Below are 14,015 nucleotides of genomic sequence, written 5' to 3'. Positions count from 1 at the left end.
TGTATTCTCATCTGTAAATCAGGACCACTATCATGCAAGACACAGATTATTTTGAGCAGCCAGAGAGGTGAAGTGTATAGTTTGTGCATCATGGTACTACAACGATGAATGTCAATTCTTTCTCCATTCAGAGTGACACCAACAGAGTGTATAGTGGGTGTTCAGGAGAAGGCCTGGGGCTGGGGAGGTTCTAGAGACCAAGACACAAACCCTTCCCCCTCCGAGAGGCTGCTCCTCCACTCCCCTTACCCATCTCCAGGCTGAGCTTGGCTGGAGCATGGAGAAGGGCCTTGGAGGCTTTTGGCCTCTTTCCCACCTGGGCATGTTCAGGAGACGGTGCAGGGTGGCATAGACAGGCGTTCTGGTCAAGTGGCCCCATTGGCTCTTTCTCCCTCTCTCCTCCCTCACTGTCCTCAGGCACCAGGAGCTATCAGGAGCACGGCCACCGAATGCTGCTCATTTGGCTGCATGGTGTCTCCACAGCTGGTGAGAACCCCAGTAAAGCACTGTTCGAGGGCCTTGTGACCATTGGCAGGAGGGACCTGGCTGGTAAGAGCGTACTCTGCTGGGTTTCTTCTCAGGAGCTGGGTGGCCCCCACTGGAATGCAGCAGGGCCCTCCAAGGGCTGCTCAGACAAGAATGCTGTGATGCTGGCTCTGGGCCTTCCAGATTCCTACCCCTAGCCCTGCCCCCTTTTCCCTTGGGCAAACAACAGTGCCTCCTGGCCCTGGTGTTGGCCCAAACTGAACCCTATGACCTTCACAGCCCCGGGGCCAGCGATGCTGTCCAGAATCTCTTGCTTACCAGCCTTCTATATACCTTGATATTTTTTTCCATTTTGGAATCAGCCACCTTCGGACTTCTTTTTCACAAACATTAAGACATAGGAGCCAAAACTGACTTAATATGAGTTGAACCAGTTAAATCAGGTCAAATAAACCTTCTGAGGTCATCACAACTTATTTGAGTATGCCAATTTCAAAAGCCTGATTTGGGATTCAGAGTGTTCTGTGGAATCATCAGACAAGCAAGATAGAAGGTTCTAGTACTAACCCCTCGTTAAAAACAAAATCAGCTCACGATGAAAAGCCTTAAACGCTGTGATACCCACTGACATGGTACATGATGGGGCAACCACAGAATGGGGCACTAGGCCATCACTGACAGTTGTGAAGCCTCCATTAGTTATGAGGCAACGAAGAAAACCAATCCTGACATATTTCTAGTGTATTGCCGCGGGAAATATTTCTAGCATATTATTGAGGGAAAAAAGGAAAGGACCCCCCCCCCCCCCGCCATAGCTGCTATAGGCCAGGTGGAAAAGCTAAGAGTCATTTCAGGGTAGAGGGATTAGGGACGCTACCTTTCTTTCCCCAAAATGTTCTTAAATATAGTTGTTGCATCTTCTTTTAACACAAACTCTGGCAGGCAATTAAAACATAAAACCAGTCCTGTGAGGCAGAGCTTAGGCAACAGAGGAAGTAAGATTCTTGTTTTTAACAGAAAACATCAGGAAGAAAGCAAACGCAGCCCCAAGTGCCCCCAGGAGGTGCACAGCCATGTAACGGGGGGGCCAGACCTTCAGGCACGTGGGACCTCAGCGTGTGGAGCCACCTGAAGAGAAGATGACCATCATTTAAGGGCTTTTTAAAAAATCACTGTTAATGGACCTCCAACTGATTCTACTGAAATGCAGAGTCATGCAGAGCCCAGCAGGCAAATGTTTGTACAATGATCTTTTTCATGAGGATGGGTCCAAGGGCCTGTTTCGGGTTTTGTGGGTAATCCCGTCCCACAGGTATGGTCCTTTGGAGCTCTTGGAGTTCTTGGCACACTTTCTTCTTCTTCTTCTTCCTTTTTCTTTTTTCTTTTGAGACAGAGTCTCACTTTGTCGCCAGGCTGGAGTGCCGTGGTGCGATCTTGGCTTACTGCAACCCCCGCCTCCCAGGTTCACGCCATTCTTCTGCCTCAGCCTCCCGAGTAGCTGGGACTACAGGCGCCCGCCACCACACCCGGCTAATTTTTTTAGTAAAGACGGGGTTTCACCGTGTTAGCCAGGATGGTCTCGATCTCCTGACCTCGTGATCTTCCCCAGGGATGGGGCGTTCCATCTTCTGCCCTGTTCGGGAGAGTAGCTGCTTGCCACCTGAGGCTTCGTGCACCTGAAATGTTGGCTAGAGGGACTGAGAAGCTGAAATTTCTTATTTCTCATTATTTGAAATTGTAGGCACCCATGGCAAGTGGCATCCATGGTGCTTGGCTTTGAGGTGCCAGGCAAGCACAGCTTGTTGTGGGGCTCGGCTACACCAGCAGGGGGATGTGTTTCTGGGGAAATGTGGCTCTGGAAGCTTCACGGTTTCCTAGAATGTGGAAAATATATCTGCGCAGGATAGAAATCCTGCCCAGAGGCTGTTTCTGTCTCATTTGAGCTCTCTTTCATGTGGCAGAGCTGGCTGTGGCCAGTGTAGGAGCCTACATTTGAGAAAAGTTTACCTCAAAGTTCTGCATTGAGCCTGAGACTGGAAAGGAGATAGAATAAAACAGCTGACAGGGGCTTTGGCGGTCACACATGCCTGATGGGGTGCACAGGGCCACCGTCTCTGAAAGGTAATTTGGCATTATCCATCCACAATATACTTTTATCCATTGGTCCAGCAATCCTAGTCCTAGGAATTTGTCCTACATATAAACCTGTATGCATACAAAAATGACAGACATACAAGGTTATTACTTTGAAAAAGCAAAAGATTGGAAACAAACCAAGTGACTGGCTACAGGGGACTGGTGAAATAGAATATGTTCCATCCACACAATGGAATTCTGTTCAGCAGTAAAAGGATGAGGATGCTTTCCACGTGTTGTTATGGAAAGAGCTCCAGGATAAATTAAATGGAAAAAAAAAAAAAAAAACAAGATACAGGTACATTAAACAGAAGGAAATTGGTTCAGAGGATATCTGCACTATTTGTCAAGAGATGCTTTTAGAGAAAAAGCTTCCTTTTCTCTCTTCATCTTTTGCAGGTGTAGTTTTTTCTTTGGATTCCTTTTTTTTGAAGCATAGTTTTGCTTGGCCAGGCGCCGTGGCTCGTGCCTGTAATCCCAGCATTTTGGGAAGGCGGGTGGATCATGAGGTCAGGAGATTGAGACCATCCTGGCTAACATGGTGAAACCCCGTCTCTACTAAAAATACAAAAAATTAGCTGGGCGTGGTGGTGGGCACCTGTAGTTCCAGCTATTTGGGAGGCTGAGGCAGGAGAGTGGCGTGAACCCGGGAGGCAGAGCTTGCAGTGAGCCGAGATCGTGCCACTGTACTCCAGCCTGGGTGACAGAGTGAGACCCTGTCTCAAAAAAAAAAAAAGAAACAGAATTTTGCTCTTGTTGCCCTGTCTGGAGTGCAGTGGCTTGATCTTGGCTCACTGCAACCTCCGTCTCTTGGATTCAAGCAATTCAACTGCCTCAGCCTCTGGAGTAGCTAGGATTACAGGCACGTGCCATCATGCCTGGCTAATTTTTGTATTTTTAGTAGACGGATTTCACCACATTGGTGAGGCTGGTCTCGAACTCCTGACCTCAGGTGACCCATCTGCCTTGGCGTCCCAAAGTGCTAGGATTACAGGCATGAGCCATAGAGCCTGGCCATCTTTGGATTCTTGAAACTTAAGAAAAATTCTAAAACATATTTGTGATCTATTACCTTATGAGACATGATAGGGAAAAAAATAGACAACTTTACTTACCACTAATTTATATTTAATCAGCATTCTTTTGTTTCCTAACATATATGTTGTGAGCTAAATATATGCTCTTACTCTAAATCTTTCTGAGCTACACTTTAAGGGTGAAAATTGTTTTTGTTTTTTTTTTGAGACGGAGTCTCGCTCTGTCACCCAGGCTGGAGTGCAGTGGCCGGATCTCGGCTCACTGCAAGCTCCGCCTCCCGGGTCTACGCCATTCTCCTGCCTCAGCCTCCTGAGTAGCTGGGACTGCAGGCGCCCGCCACCTCGCCTGGCTAGTTTTTTGTATTTTTTTAGCAGAGACAGGGTTTCACCGTGTTAGCCAGGATGGCCTCGATCTCCTGACCTTGTGATCCGCCCGTCTCGGCCTCCCAAAGTGCTGGGATTGCAGGCTTGAACCACCGCGCCCGGCCTTTGTTTTGTTTTTTGAGACAGAGTCTTGGTCTCTCACCCAGGCAGGAGTACAACGGCGAGATCTCAGCTCACCGCAACCTCCGCCTCCTGGGTTGAAACGATTCTTGTGCCTCAGTCTCCCGAGTAGCTGGGATTTACAGGCGCGTGCCATGACACCCAGCTAATTTTTGTATTTTTAGTAGAGATGGGGTTTCGCCATGTTGGCCAGGCTGGAAAATTAAAACATAATTTCACAATTATTCCTCTTCCACCTTAAGTAACAGGAGTAGAATAATTTCTGTGTTTTTATCTTATTCACATAAATAAATGCCATGGCTTACCACAGTTACAATGTGTTTTCTGAAAGTAAAGATTTTTTTACCTTGAAATTACAAAAATTATTTTCAGTTTTCCGAAATTCGATCTTTAAACCAAAATAATTCAATTTTCATGGATGCACAAGTGTTGAGAGTCTCATATTCATACTTTCCTTCACAGCACTATAAAGTTGGACTTGGAAAATTTGGACAGCCATTTGCCATTGTGATTTTTATTCATTTTTCTCCTGATTATTTGACAAAACTTGTATCCACATTGTAGTTGTTTGTGTGTCTGCTTCTATTGCATATTGTAAAATTATTAACTACTTCCCAAAATAGTATTTCTCTCAGCAGATATTTCTTTGGTACTACAGGACTGAAATCATTTCTCTGGATGAATTTTTTTTTTTTTTTTTTTTTTGAGACGGAGTCTCGCTCTGCCGCCCAGGCTGGAGTGCAGTGGCCGGCTCCCGGGTTTACGCCATTCTCCGATCTCAGCCTCCCGGACAACAGGCACCCGCCACCACGCCCGGCTAGTTTTTTTTGTATTTTTAGTAGAGACGGGGTTTCACTGTGTTAGCCAGGATGGTCTCGATCTCCTGACCTCGTGATCCGTCTCGGCCTCCCAAAGTGCTGGGATTACAGGCTTGAGCCACCGCGCCCGGCCTCTGGATGAATTTTATACAATGAATTTTGTAATTTTTTTCTGAGACAAAAAAGTTCTTAAATACAATAAAATTGCAATGTTGAAATATATCTCTCAAATCCAGTACTCATTTCTTTTCTTTGGGAAATACAGGGAGAAATTCCAGGTCAGACAAGCTGTCACAGATTGGTGCTATGTAAGCACAACGGCTCAACTCACTGCCAGTGAATACTTCCTGAGTGGATTTTGTGCCAGGTGGTCTGCCAGGAGTGGGTACAGAGATGAGAGCCCACAGTTCCCTCCTTTTCCCCAAGCTTATGGTCTAGTGGGGGAGAAGGGCTTGCACACCAATAACCGAAATAGGGTGCAGTCCCCACTGCAATGGATGGGTGCAAACAACCATGGGACTTCTTCCTGGAGGAAGGATGAAAGGACGGGGATGAAGCTCACAGAGGAGACGGAAGTGGGGAAAGGGCAGTCCAAGCCAAGAGCACAGCCTGAGCAATGGCCCACAGGTGTGGAGAGGGACCCCCTCGGGGCGTGGCGTGGTGTGGCTGCAGCACAGGATGCGTGGAAGGAGGGGGAGCTGTGACCTGAGGGGTGGGAGGGGGAGGGATGCAGATGCGTTGGAAATTGTTCCCTACCCCATCACCAAAAATTAGATGTCTCATAAAGTAGAAACTGAACAGAATAGACTCCACCTTTGGAAAACACACATCTGCTTGTCCTTTCAGAGTCTACTTTCCCTTGCTAATTGTGACTCTCCTTGTTTCTAAAATGTATATTTAAATCACTTTTCCAATGTGTATTTACTTACAGTTACTCCCCTCCCTTTTCCTTTTTTTTTTTTTTTTTTTTGAGACAGAGTCTCGCTCTGTCACCAGGCTGGAGTGCAGTGGCGCAATCTTGGCTCACTGCAAGCTCCGATTCCCAGGTTCAAGCAATTCTCCTGCCTCAGCCTGCCACCAAGTAGCTGGGATTACAGGCACAGGCCACCATGCCCAGCTAATTTTTTTTGTATTTTTAGTAGAGATGGGGTTTCACCATGTTAGCCAGGATGGTCTCGATCTCCTGACCTCGTGATCTGCCCACCTCGGCCTTCCGAAGTGCTGGGATTATAGGCGTGAGCCACTGCGCCTGGCCCCTTTTCAAGATATATACTGTACTTAAAACTATTCACATATAGTAAGCAGGTTTATATACTTAAAGTGCAAAGCCTTTCTCCTGTGGATCCCAAGGTAACTTCTAGAAGTGGGTGCAGGCCCTGGATCACATCATGTATCAAAATGAACCCATAAAATGCACAGGTTAAGAACTGAGGTGGAGTCCCTGGCTCTTAGTGGAGGTTGCTCCCCTCATCTCTTCCTGTGTGCAGAGCTTCAGTAAATGGTTACAGCGCTACTTCAGAGTTTCTGAAACTGTGGTCTGATTTCCACAACAGAGATCCTTAGTGTTCATGCACTGGCAAGTGACAAGATCAGACCTGCGTGTGGACCACACAGAAGCTGGATGGGGGTGGGAGGAAATGGCTGGTGGAGCCAGTGAGGACTGCAGTAGTCTGGGCAAGAGATGCCAAAGCCTGGCCTGTAGTGAGGAATGCTCAAGTCTGGAGGCAAGTTGCTAGATCTCTGAGAGTCAGGGGATATGGGTGTAGTAGATGTGGAAATGCACTGCCTGGACCCCCTTCTTCCAGGAAGGCCTTTCCATCCAGCTGCGGGAGTGCACTGGGCAGACAGCCTCCAGCTGTCAGTCCTTCAGTGTCCGCCTCAGCTGCAGAGAGCTGCCCCACCGAACGCCCTACCTTCCCCAGGGCAGCTGCCTCTGGGAACTGAGCATAGAGACCCAGCCATTTTAGTTCTCCATGAAAATATTCCAGTGGGCACTTCAAGCTCCTGTGTGCCCTACCGAGTTGGCGGGTACTTGATCAGGCCTGGATCACAGTTCAATTTCGCTGTCTGCTCAATCCATCTTCCTTTCACAGATGTCTTTTTGTTTTGTTTTGAAGATTGAGTCTCACTCTATTGCTTAGGCTGGAGTGCAGTGGCACCATCTCAGCTCACTGTAACCTCCGCCTCTCTGGTTCAAGTGATTCTCCGGCTTCAGCCTCCCGAGTAACTGGGGTTACAGGCACATGCCGCCAGGTCTGGCAATTTTTTTTGTATTTTTAGTAGAGACTGGGTTTTTCTATGTTGGCCTGGCTGGTCTTGAACTCCCGACCTCAGGTGATCCAACCTCCTTGGTCTCCCAAAGTGCTGGGATTACAGGTGTGAGCCACCACACCAGGCCACAGATGTTGATCCTTAATAAACATCTTGCACCCCAAATTTCATCTCCACATCCACTTCAGCCTGAGACATGGGGGTGGAGGAGTGAGTGGGGGTGGAGGGTCTAAGATGGCTGCGTTCCTAACTGGGGATTCCAAGGAACAGTGATGCCAGGACCTAAGATAATAGGGCTAGACTACCAGCTTTAGCCTGGTAGTCTGTCGAAGGCTGGGATGCCTGTCAAAGGCTGGCCCGATAGGCCTGAGTACGCATTCAAGACCAGTACTCAAAATTGATCAGGGCTGGCAATGACAACTTGCAGTCATCAGGGTGCAGAGCTGGGGAGTAGTTAAAGCTGTCAGATGGCTCTAGTAGCCTCAGATGCTACTAGTTAAAATGTCAAGCTTCGCCCTTATGGTTTACCAAGTGTTTCCATAACTCACGACTGTTGTCAAGCCACAGATAGAGAAGACACTGTGGCCCCTTTGTGGAAAGATCACTGGTTTTAGGGATGGTCAGACTCAAGTTGGCATCCCAGCTCCACCCCTTACTGCTTGACCCTGAGCAAGTCTCTTGACCTCTCCCAGTCTCCAGGTCCTCACCTGTAAAGTCAGGATAATCAGGGCTGTACTGGGGATGAAGTCTAAGAGGGTATGGCCAACCCAATATTCCGAAACCTGGCACATAAAGGGAAAGAAGCGCTGATGCTTATTTTTCTGTCTAAATTGTACCTCAGCGAAACCGAGCAGTTGATGAGGGCAAGTTTTTGGTTTTTTTAAATTGGTAATTTCCAGTTAATAAATGCAGAAGGAAAGATAAAAATTAGTATTATTACTGTTCTGCAACCCCTAATGGAATGATGCATCTGTGCAATGGTCAGCAGTGGCAGGTAAGCCAGCAGACTTTCTCAGGACTGGATCAGGCTGATGATGCCGGAACACACCCAGCAATCATAACAACTTAGACACAACCAGATGTGATGTGCCTCCTGAGATGAGGCAAGAGAAACACACAGCCCCACCTATGCAGTGTTCTTGCCAAAAAGATCGAGCTTGACCTGATCAAGCCTCTTGATGTAACTACCAGTTTACAGGAAATTCCAGGGACAGAGAAACAAGTGGAAGGACACCATGAGGCTGCAGTTGGAAAATCTGGACTGTGGGGCAACTACAGGGCAAATGAACCTGCTTCTTCACTGAATATATGGCAAGAAAAAAATAGAGGGAGGAGGAACTTCCAGTTCAAAAGGAATCTAATAGACACTTCAATCAAATACAAAGTGTGGACTATATATGAAACCCGATTAGAACAAGTCACCTAAAAAAAAAATTATGGAATAATTGTGAGTGAGAACATTCACTGGATTATTAGACAATATAGTGAAGGAATTATTGGTAAATAATTGAAGGAATTATCGGTAAATTTTTAAGTGTGATAATGGTATTAAGGCTGTATTTTAAAGGTACAAATAGAAATACTTACAGATGAAATGATACAGCACCAGAAATGGCTTTAAAATAATTTAGCGATAGCAGCATGTGTGGAAGAAATGCGGGTAGGTTAAAAGATGAACAAGGCTGGGCACGGCGGTTCATGCCTGTAATTCCAGCACTTTGGGAGGCTGAGGCGGGCGGATCACCTGAGGTCGGGAGTTCGAGACCAGCCTGACCAACATGGAGAAACCCTGACTCTACTAAAAATACAAAATTAGCCAGGGTGGTGGTGCATGCCTGTAATCCCGCTACTCGGGAGGCTGAGGCAGGAGAATCGCTCGAACTCAGGAGGTGGAGGTTGTGGTGAGTTGAGATCACGCCATTGCACTCCAGCCTAGGCAACAAGAGCGAAACTCCATCTCAAAAAAAAAAAAAAAAAAAAAAAAAAGGCCGGGCGCGGTGGCTCAAGCCTGTAATCCCAGCACTTTGGGAGGCCGAGACGGGCGGATCACGAGGTCAGGAGATCGAGACCATCCTGGCTAACACGGTGAAACCCCGTCTCTACTAAAAAATACAAAAAAAAACTAGCCGGGCGCGGTGGCGGGCGCCTGTAGTCCCAACTACTCGGGAGGCTGAGGCAGGAGAATGGCGTGAACCCGGGAGGCGGAGCTTGCAGTGAGCTGAGATCCGGCCACTGCACTCCAGCCTGGGCAGCAGAGCGAGACTCCGTCTCAAAAAAAAAAAAAAAAAAAGACATAAGCAAGACTGAGAGTTGATAATTTTTGAAGCTGGGTGATGGGGACATCATTTATTATGCCATTTCCTCTACTTTATGTGGGTTTAAACATTTCCACTCAGGGGAAAGAATGAAGATAAGAAAGGTACCTGGCACACAGTAGATCAATAAACGATAGCTTAGGGTTATTTTATGATGTGCAAACTGTACTTCTGGGAGATTAAGTAACTTACCCAAAGTCACACAGAATTGACAACCATGACCTACTTCTCAGAAAGTCCTAAGCCTGTGTAGCCCAGTTGGGCAGCAACAATAATCACAAAAGCGACTCAGTGAAACTGAATTTTTATTCCAAATGACTGTAATAGCTAGAAAGGCAGTAGCTAACACTCAAAACAATTTGCTTAAGTGTAAATTAAAAGCAGTTGATTTGCAGGAGAGCAAACAGTGGGGTAGTGGCCATGGCACTCTGATCATGGTTATATCCAAGAAAGCATAAAATAACCAATGTCCCAATATGCAATCTGGATGTGCAGCATTTACAGCAAACAACATAAAAAGAAAGAAAGAAGAATGGAAAAGAAAAGAAGGAAAAAACACCACAAAGTTCCAAACCTCAGAAGTTAACATTCATTTAAGAACACAGTGGTGAAGACTTTTGGTAGCAAAATTTGCATGGTTCTTAAAATGGGAATCTTCGAAAGTACTTCTTCAAATTCAAAAGCTAAGAAAACCAAGAGGGAACACTTGCTCAGGCTTAGTGGAGCTGCTGCCTGTCACGAAGATGACCATCAGTCCTACTTCCCAGACACAGTGAGAACCGGTGAGCCTGACGAACCTGAAGGAAAAGGCCGGCTGGCGGGCGCTGATGCCACTGACTATACGAGAACACACCGGGTCAACTCATCATTGACAGCGAGACACACACTACTGCTCCTCCTGGTTGATGCCAAGGCTGCCTTTCTGTACCTCAAGCTCCTCGGCACTGACCATTGATGGGTCAATGGCTGCGTATTTGGTTCCATGGAATTGTAGCAAATGTATCTGTTGAAATGCAGAATCATGATTTTATTTTATTTTATTTTTTGAGCTGGAGAGTCACTCTTGTCGCCCAGGCTGGAGTGCAGTGGTACTATCTTGCTCACTCCAACCTCTGCCTCCCGGGTTCACCCAATTCTCCTGCCTCAGCCTCCTGAGTAGTTGGGATTAGGTGCCTGCCACCACGCCCAGCTAATTTTTGTATTTTTAGTAGAGACAGGGTTTCACCATGTTGGCCAGGCTGGTTTCAAACTCCTGACCTCAGGTGATCCATCTGTCTCGGCCTCCCAAAGAGATGGGATTACAGGTGTGAGCCACCGCACCCTGCCAGAATCATTATTTTAAATAGCTGCATTACAGAGTAAAATGTATACTGCCCTCTATAAAAAGTTCGGTAGGAAAACATCACCATAGTAGACAAATGTCTTATACTTCTAAAATTTACAGACTAATACATACTAAATAGAGAAAAGTCAAAGAATTTTTTGAAACTACATTTGGGATCTTTGTTCCTCACTCCCTGAGCAGTCTCCCTGAGTCCCTGCAGAGTCTCCTGAGACATCTTAGACGGTGCATGCTCATGAGACGTTTACCCTTCCCTTCCGCTGAGTTAGGTCCTTCCAATCTTCTGCTACTGTGACTAGTGCTGCTATGATGAATATCTCCGGGCATCAAGTTTTCCTGTTTAGGATCCTGTCTTTAGGACCCTGTCTTCTATAAGCGGATGACAGGATCAAGGAAGGTTTTTTAAGGCTCTTGATTCTTCTTGCCAAATTGCCAGGGCACTCACCCTTCACTGCTATTCTATTATCCATTTAGTTAGAGTATGAAGGGATGGTGTTTGTTAGTGCTTTCTTTTTTTTTTTTTTTTGAGATGGAGTCTTGCTCTGTCGCCCAGGCTGGAATGCAATGGTGTCATCTCGGCTCACTATAACCTCTGCCTCCAGGGTTCAAGAGATTCTTCTGCCTCAGCCTCCTGAGTAGCTGGGACTACAGGTGCATGCTACCATGTCCAGTTAATTTTTTTGTATTTTTAGTAGAGACAGGGTTTCACTATATTAGCCAGTCTGGTCTTGAACTCCTGACCTTGTGATCTGCCCACCTCAGCCTCCCAAAGTGCTGAGATTACAGGCATGGGCCACTGCGCTTGGCAGGGTTTTCTTTTAGTGCATTAAAATTAGATCAAGAAGTCACTTCACAGGACTCAGATTGACCCCATTTAGGTCGGATGTCTTGCTCTGACGGAATTCACTATGTCCAGAGGGCAAGGTCACATCATACCAATGGTAACCTCAGTGTGTGAATGCAGGCCTGCTGTCCTTAGAAAAGGGATCTCTAATACACCTGTTCACATTATCCTACAAATTATAAATGTAAACCACTTTTATCAAGTCAATGCCTCATTCCTACAAGGAATTCTGTAGTTCCCTGATTCCCTTACTAGTCCATTAAAAAAAAAGGCTTTATGTTGCAAACGTATGTTGGGCTCAGAGTGCTCTGGGTTTCAAGCTAGGCCTTACCTGTACATAAAGATTCACCTCTGCACTTCTGCACAGGTATGGGAAATTGCCTCCTGTTTTCAGGTGAGCTCTTCGGGCATTAGGATACAGCTTGTACATTTCTTCTTTAGCTTCAGTTGAAAGTGCACTCTGATCAAACACCTTTAAAAAAACATAAAGCTTCAGCACCATAGGAAAGGTAAAACACACACACACATACACAAAGCTGTAATCGATTGGTGTTTTAATATGTTCTTTTCACACTATGGAAATGCTACCCTAAGTATTCCTTTCATATGAAGAGACAATTCTGAACCCCTAGCAGCCTGAACTACCTCCACTGCTGATCCCTGGTGACTTCTAAGTCCAACCTAGGACAATAGCTACAGATTTCGCTGCAGAGCATCTCCTGCATTCTTTTGGTGGGGGGAAGTTCTTTTTTTTTTTTTTTTTTTTTTGAGATGGAGTCTTGCTCTGTCGCCCAGGCTGGAGTGCAGTGGTACCATCTTGACTCACTGCAACCTCCACCTCCTGGGTTCAAGCGATTTTCCTGCCTCAGCCTCCTGAGTAGCTGGGATTACAGGCATGTGCCACCATACCTGGCTAATTTTTGTATTTTTAGTAGAGACGGGGTTTCACCATGTTGTCCAGGCTGGTCTTGAACTCCTGACCGCAGGTGATCTGCCCACCTCAGCCTCCCAAAATGCTGGGATTACAAATGTGAGTCACCGGGCTCGGCTGGGGTGGGGGGAAATTCTACCATGAACTTCCTTTTTCCTCAAATATAGCTAAGTAGATTAACAGAATAATAGAGAACAATCATTGCAAATGCCAATAAATTTCAAAAAGATCATGAGGCCCCCAAAGAACTTTTTACTTTTATTATTAACTTAAAGCAACAACCTAAGTCATTTAGGCTCAGTGAAAAAAATTCCAAAAAAATGTAAAGAGTATAAGCTACTCTTTCTTGGGGAAGCCAGTTTGCAGCATATGATTCTAGACATTTTTCAATACCCATATACATTTATGTTTTTACATGCAACAAAATGTTTCAAAAAGTAAAAGAAGCAAAAAGTATTGTACACTAAATATACCATACTAAATCTGTATGTTTAAGTGCATCTCCAACTAAAACTTATAGGCCGTTTTCAGTGACCATGAACCCAGGGGGTGAGCACAGCTTTGAAAGAGCAAGCAGAGCAAATGTCCTGTGAGGACCATTGAAAAGCTTGTTCTATGTTACGGTAAATGTTAGAATGCAGCGATTATGGCAGAGGATAAGAAGTTGTTTACACGCTAATAACAGATAATTTCCTGACAAAAACCGATGATTAAAAATACCATATTTGGCTGGGTGCAGTGGCTCATGCCTGTAATCCCAGCACTTTGGGAGGCTGAGGTGGGCAGATCATGAGGTCAGGAGATTGAGACTATCCTGGCTAACATGGTGAAACCCCGTCTCTACTAAAAATACAAAAAATTAGCTGGACGTGGTGGCGGGCGCCTGTAGTCCCAGCTACTTGGGAGGCTGAAGCAGGAGAATGGCATGAACCCGGGAGGCAGAGCTTGCAGTGAGCTGAGATCGCGCCATTGCACTCCAGCCTGGGCAACTGAGCGAGACTTCATCTCAAAAACAAAAAAACAAAAACCATTATTATTTGAATTTAGGAACAAATCCATTTATAAGGCAAAATAATCATATATTTTTTTTTCAGTAAGTTGAAACCACAGTGAGATACCAATTCACATCCATTAGGATGAGTACCAACCAAAAAACCAGAAATAAATGTCCAGGATATAGAGAAACTGGCACCTTTGTGCATTGTTGGTGGGAACATGAAATGGTACAGCCACTGTGGAAGACAGTATGGCGGTTCTTCAAAAAGTGCCATTCTACTTCAAACAATATGTCCAAAAGAATTAAAAGTAGGATACATCTACTATGTACCTAC

At 45.8% G+C, this 14,015-nt stretch overlaps 2 protein-coding genes across 23 annotated transcripts in view; one reads left to right on the top strand and one right to left on the bottom strand.

Annotated features, from left to right (window-relative positions):
- Positions 1-5,627, top strand: part of LOC105493012 (ankyrin repeat and death domain containing 1A) — a 64,010-nt gene extending 58,383 nt beyond the window's left edge. For 18 of the 22 annotated variants that reach the window (XM_071101207.1, XM_071101205.1, XM_071101220.1 and 15 more), the window contains one exon: positions 418-2,913. In XM_071101207.1, the coding sequence (XP_070957308.1) occupies positions 418-683 (266 nt within the window). In that variant the 3' untranslated portion in view covers positions 684-2,913. Of the gene's footprint in view, positions 1-417; positions 2,914-3,891 lie in introns of those variants that run through there. The other 4 variants (XM_071101211.1, XM_071101217.1, XM_071101225.1 and 1 more) reach the window with 3 other exon arrangements.
- Positions 5,628-9,855: 4,228 nt separating this feature from the next.
- LOC105488542 (SPG21 abhydrolase domain containing, maspardin) overlaps positions 9,856-14,015 on the bottom strand; it is a 28,163-nt gene continuing 24,003 nt past the window's right edge. Inside the window, exons 8-9 of the mRNA XM_011752727.2 lie at positions 12,085-12,225; positions 9,856-10,570 (exon numbers count right to left, since the gene is read on the bottom strand). Of these exons, the coding sequence (XP_011751029.1) occupies positions 10,454-10,570; positions 12,085-12,225 (258 nt within the window). The 3' untranslated portion in view covers positions 9,856-10,453. The remainder of the gene's footprint in view (positions 10,571-12,084; positions 12,226-14,015) is intronic.

Source organism: Macaca nemestrina, chromosome 7 (assembly GCF_043159975.1).
Source record: "Macaca nemestrina isolate mMacNem1 chromosome 7, mMacNem.hap1, whole genome shotgun sequence".
NCBI classification, from domain to species: Eukaryota; Metazoa; Chordata; class Mammalia; order Primates; family Cercopithecidae; genus Macaca; species Macaca nemestrina.
The sequence above is the reverse complement of the archived record's forward strand: the minus strand, read 5'-3'. Positions and strand labels throughout refer to the sequence as shown.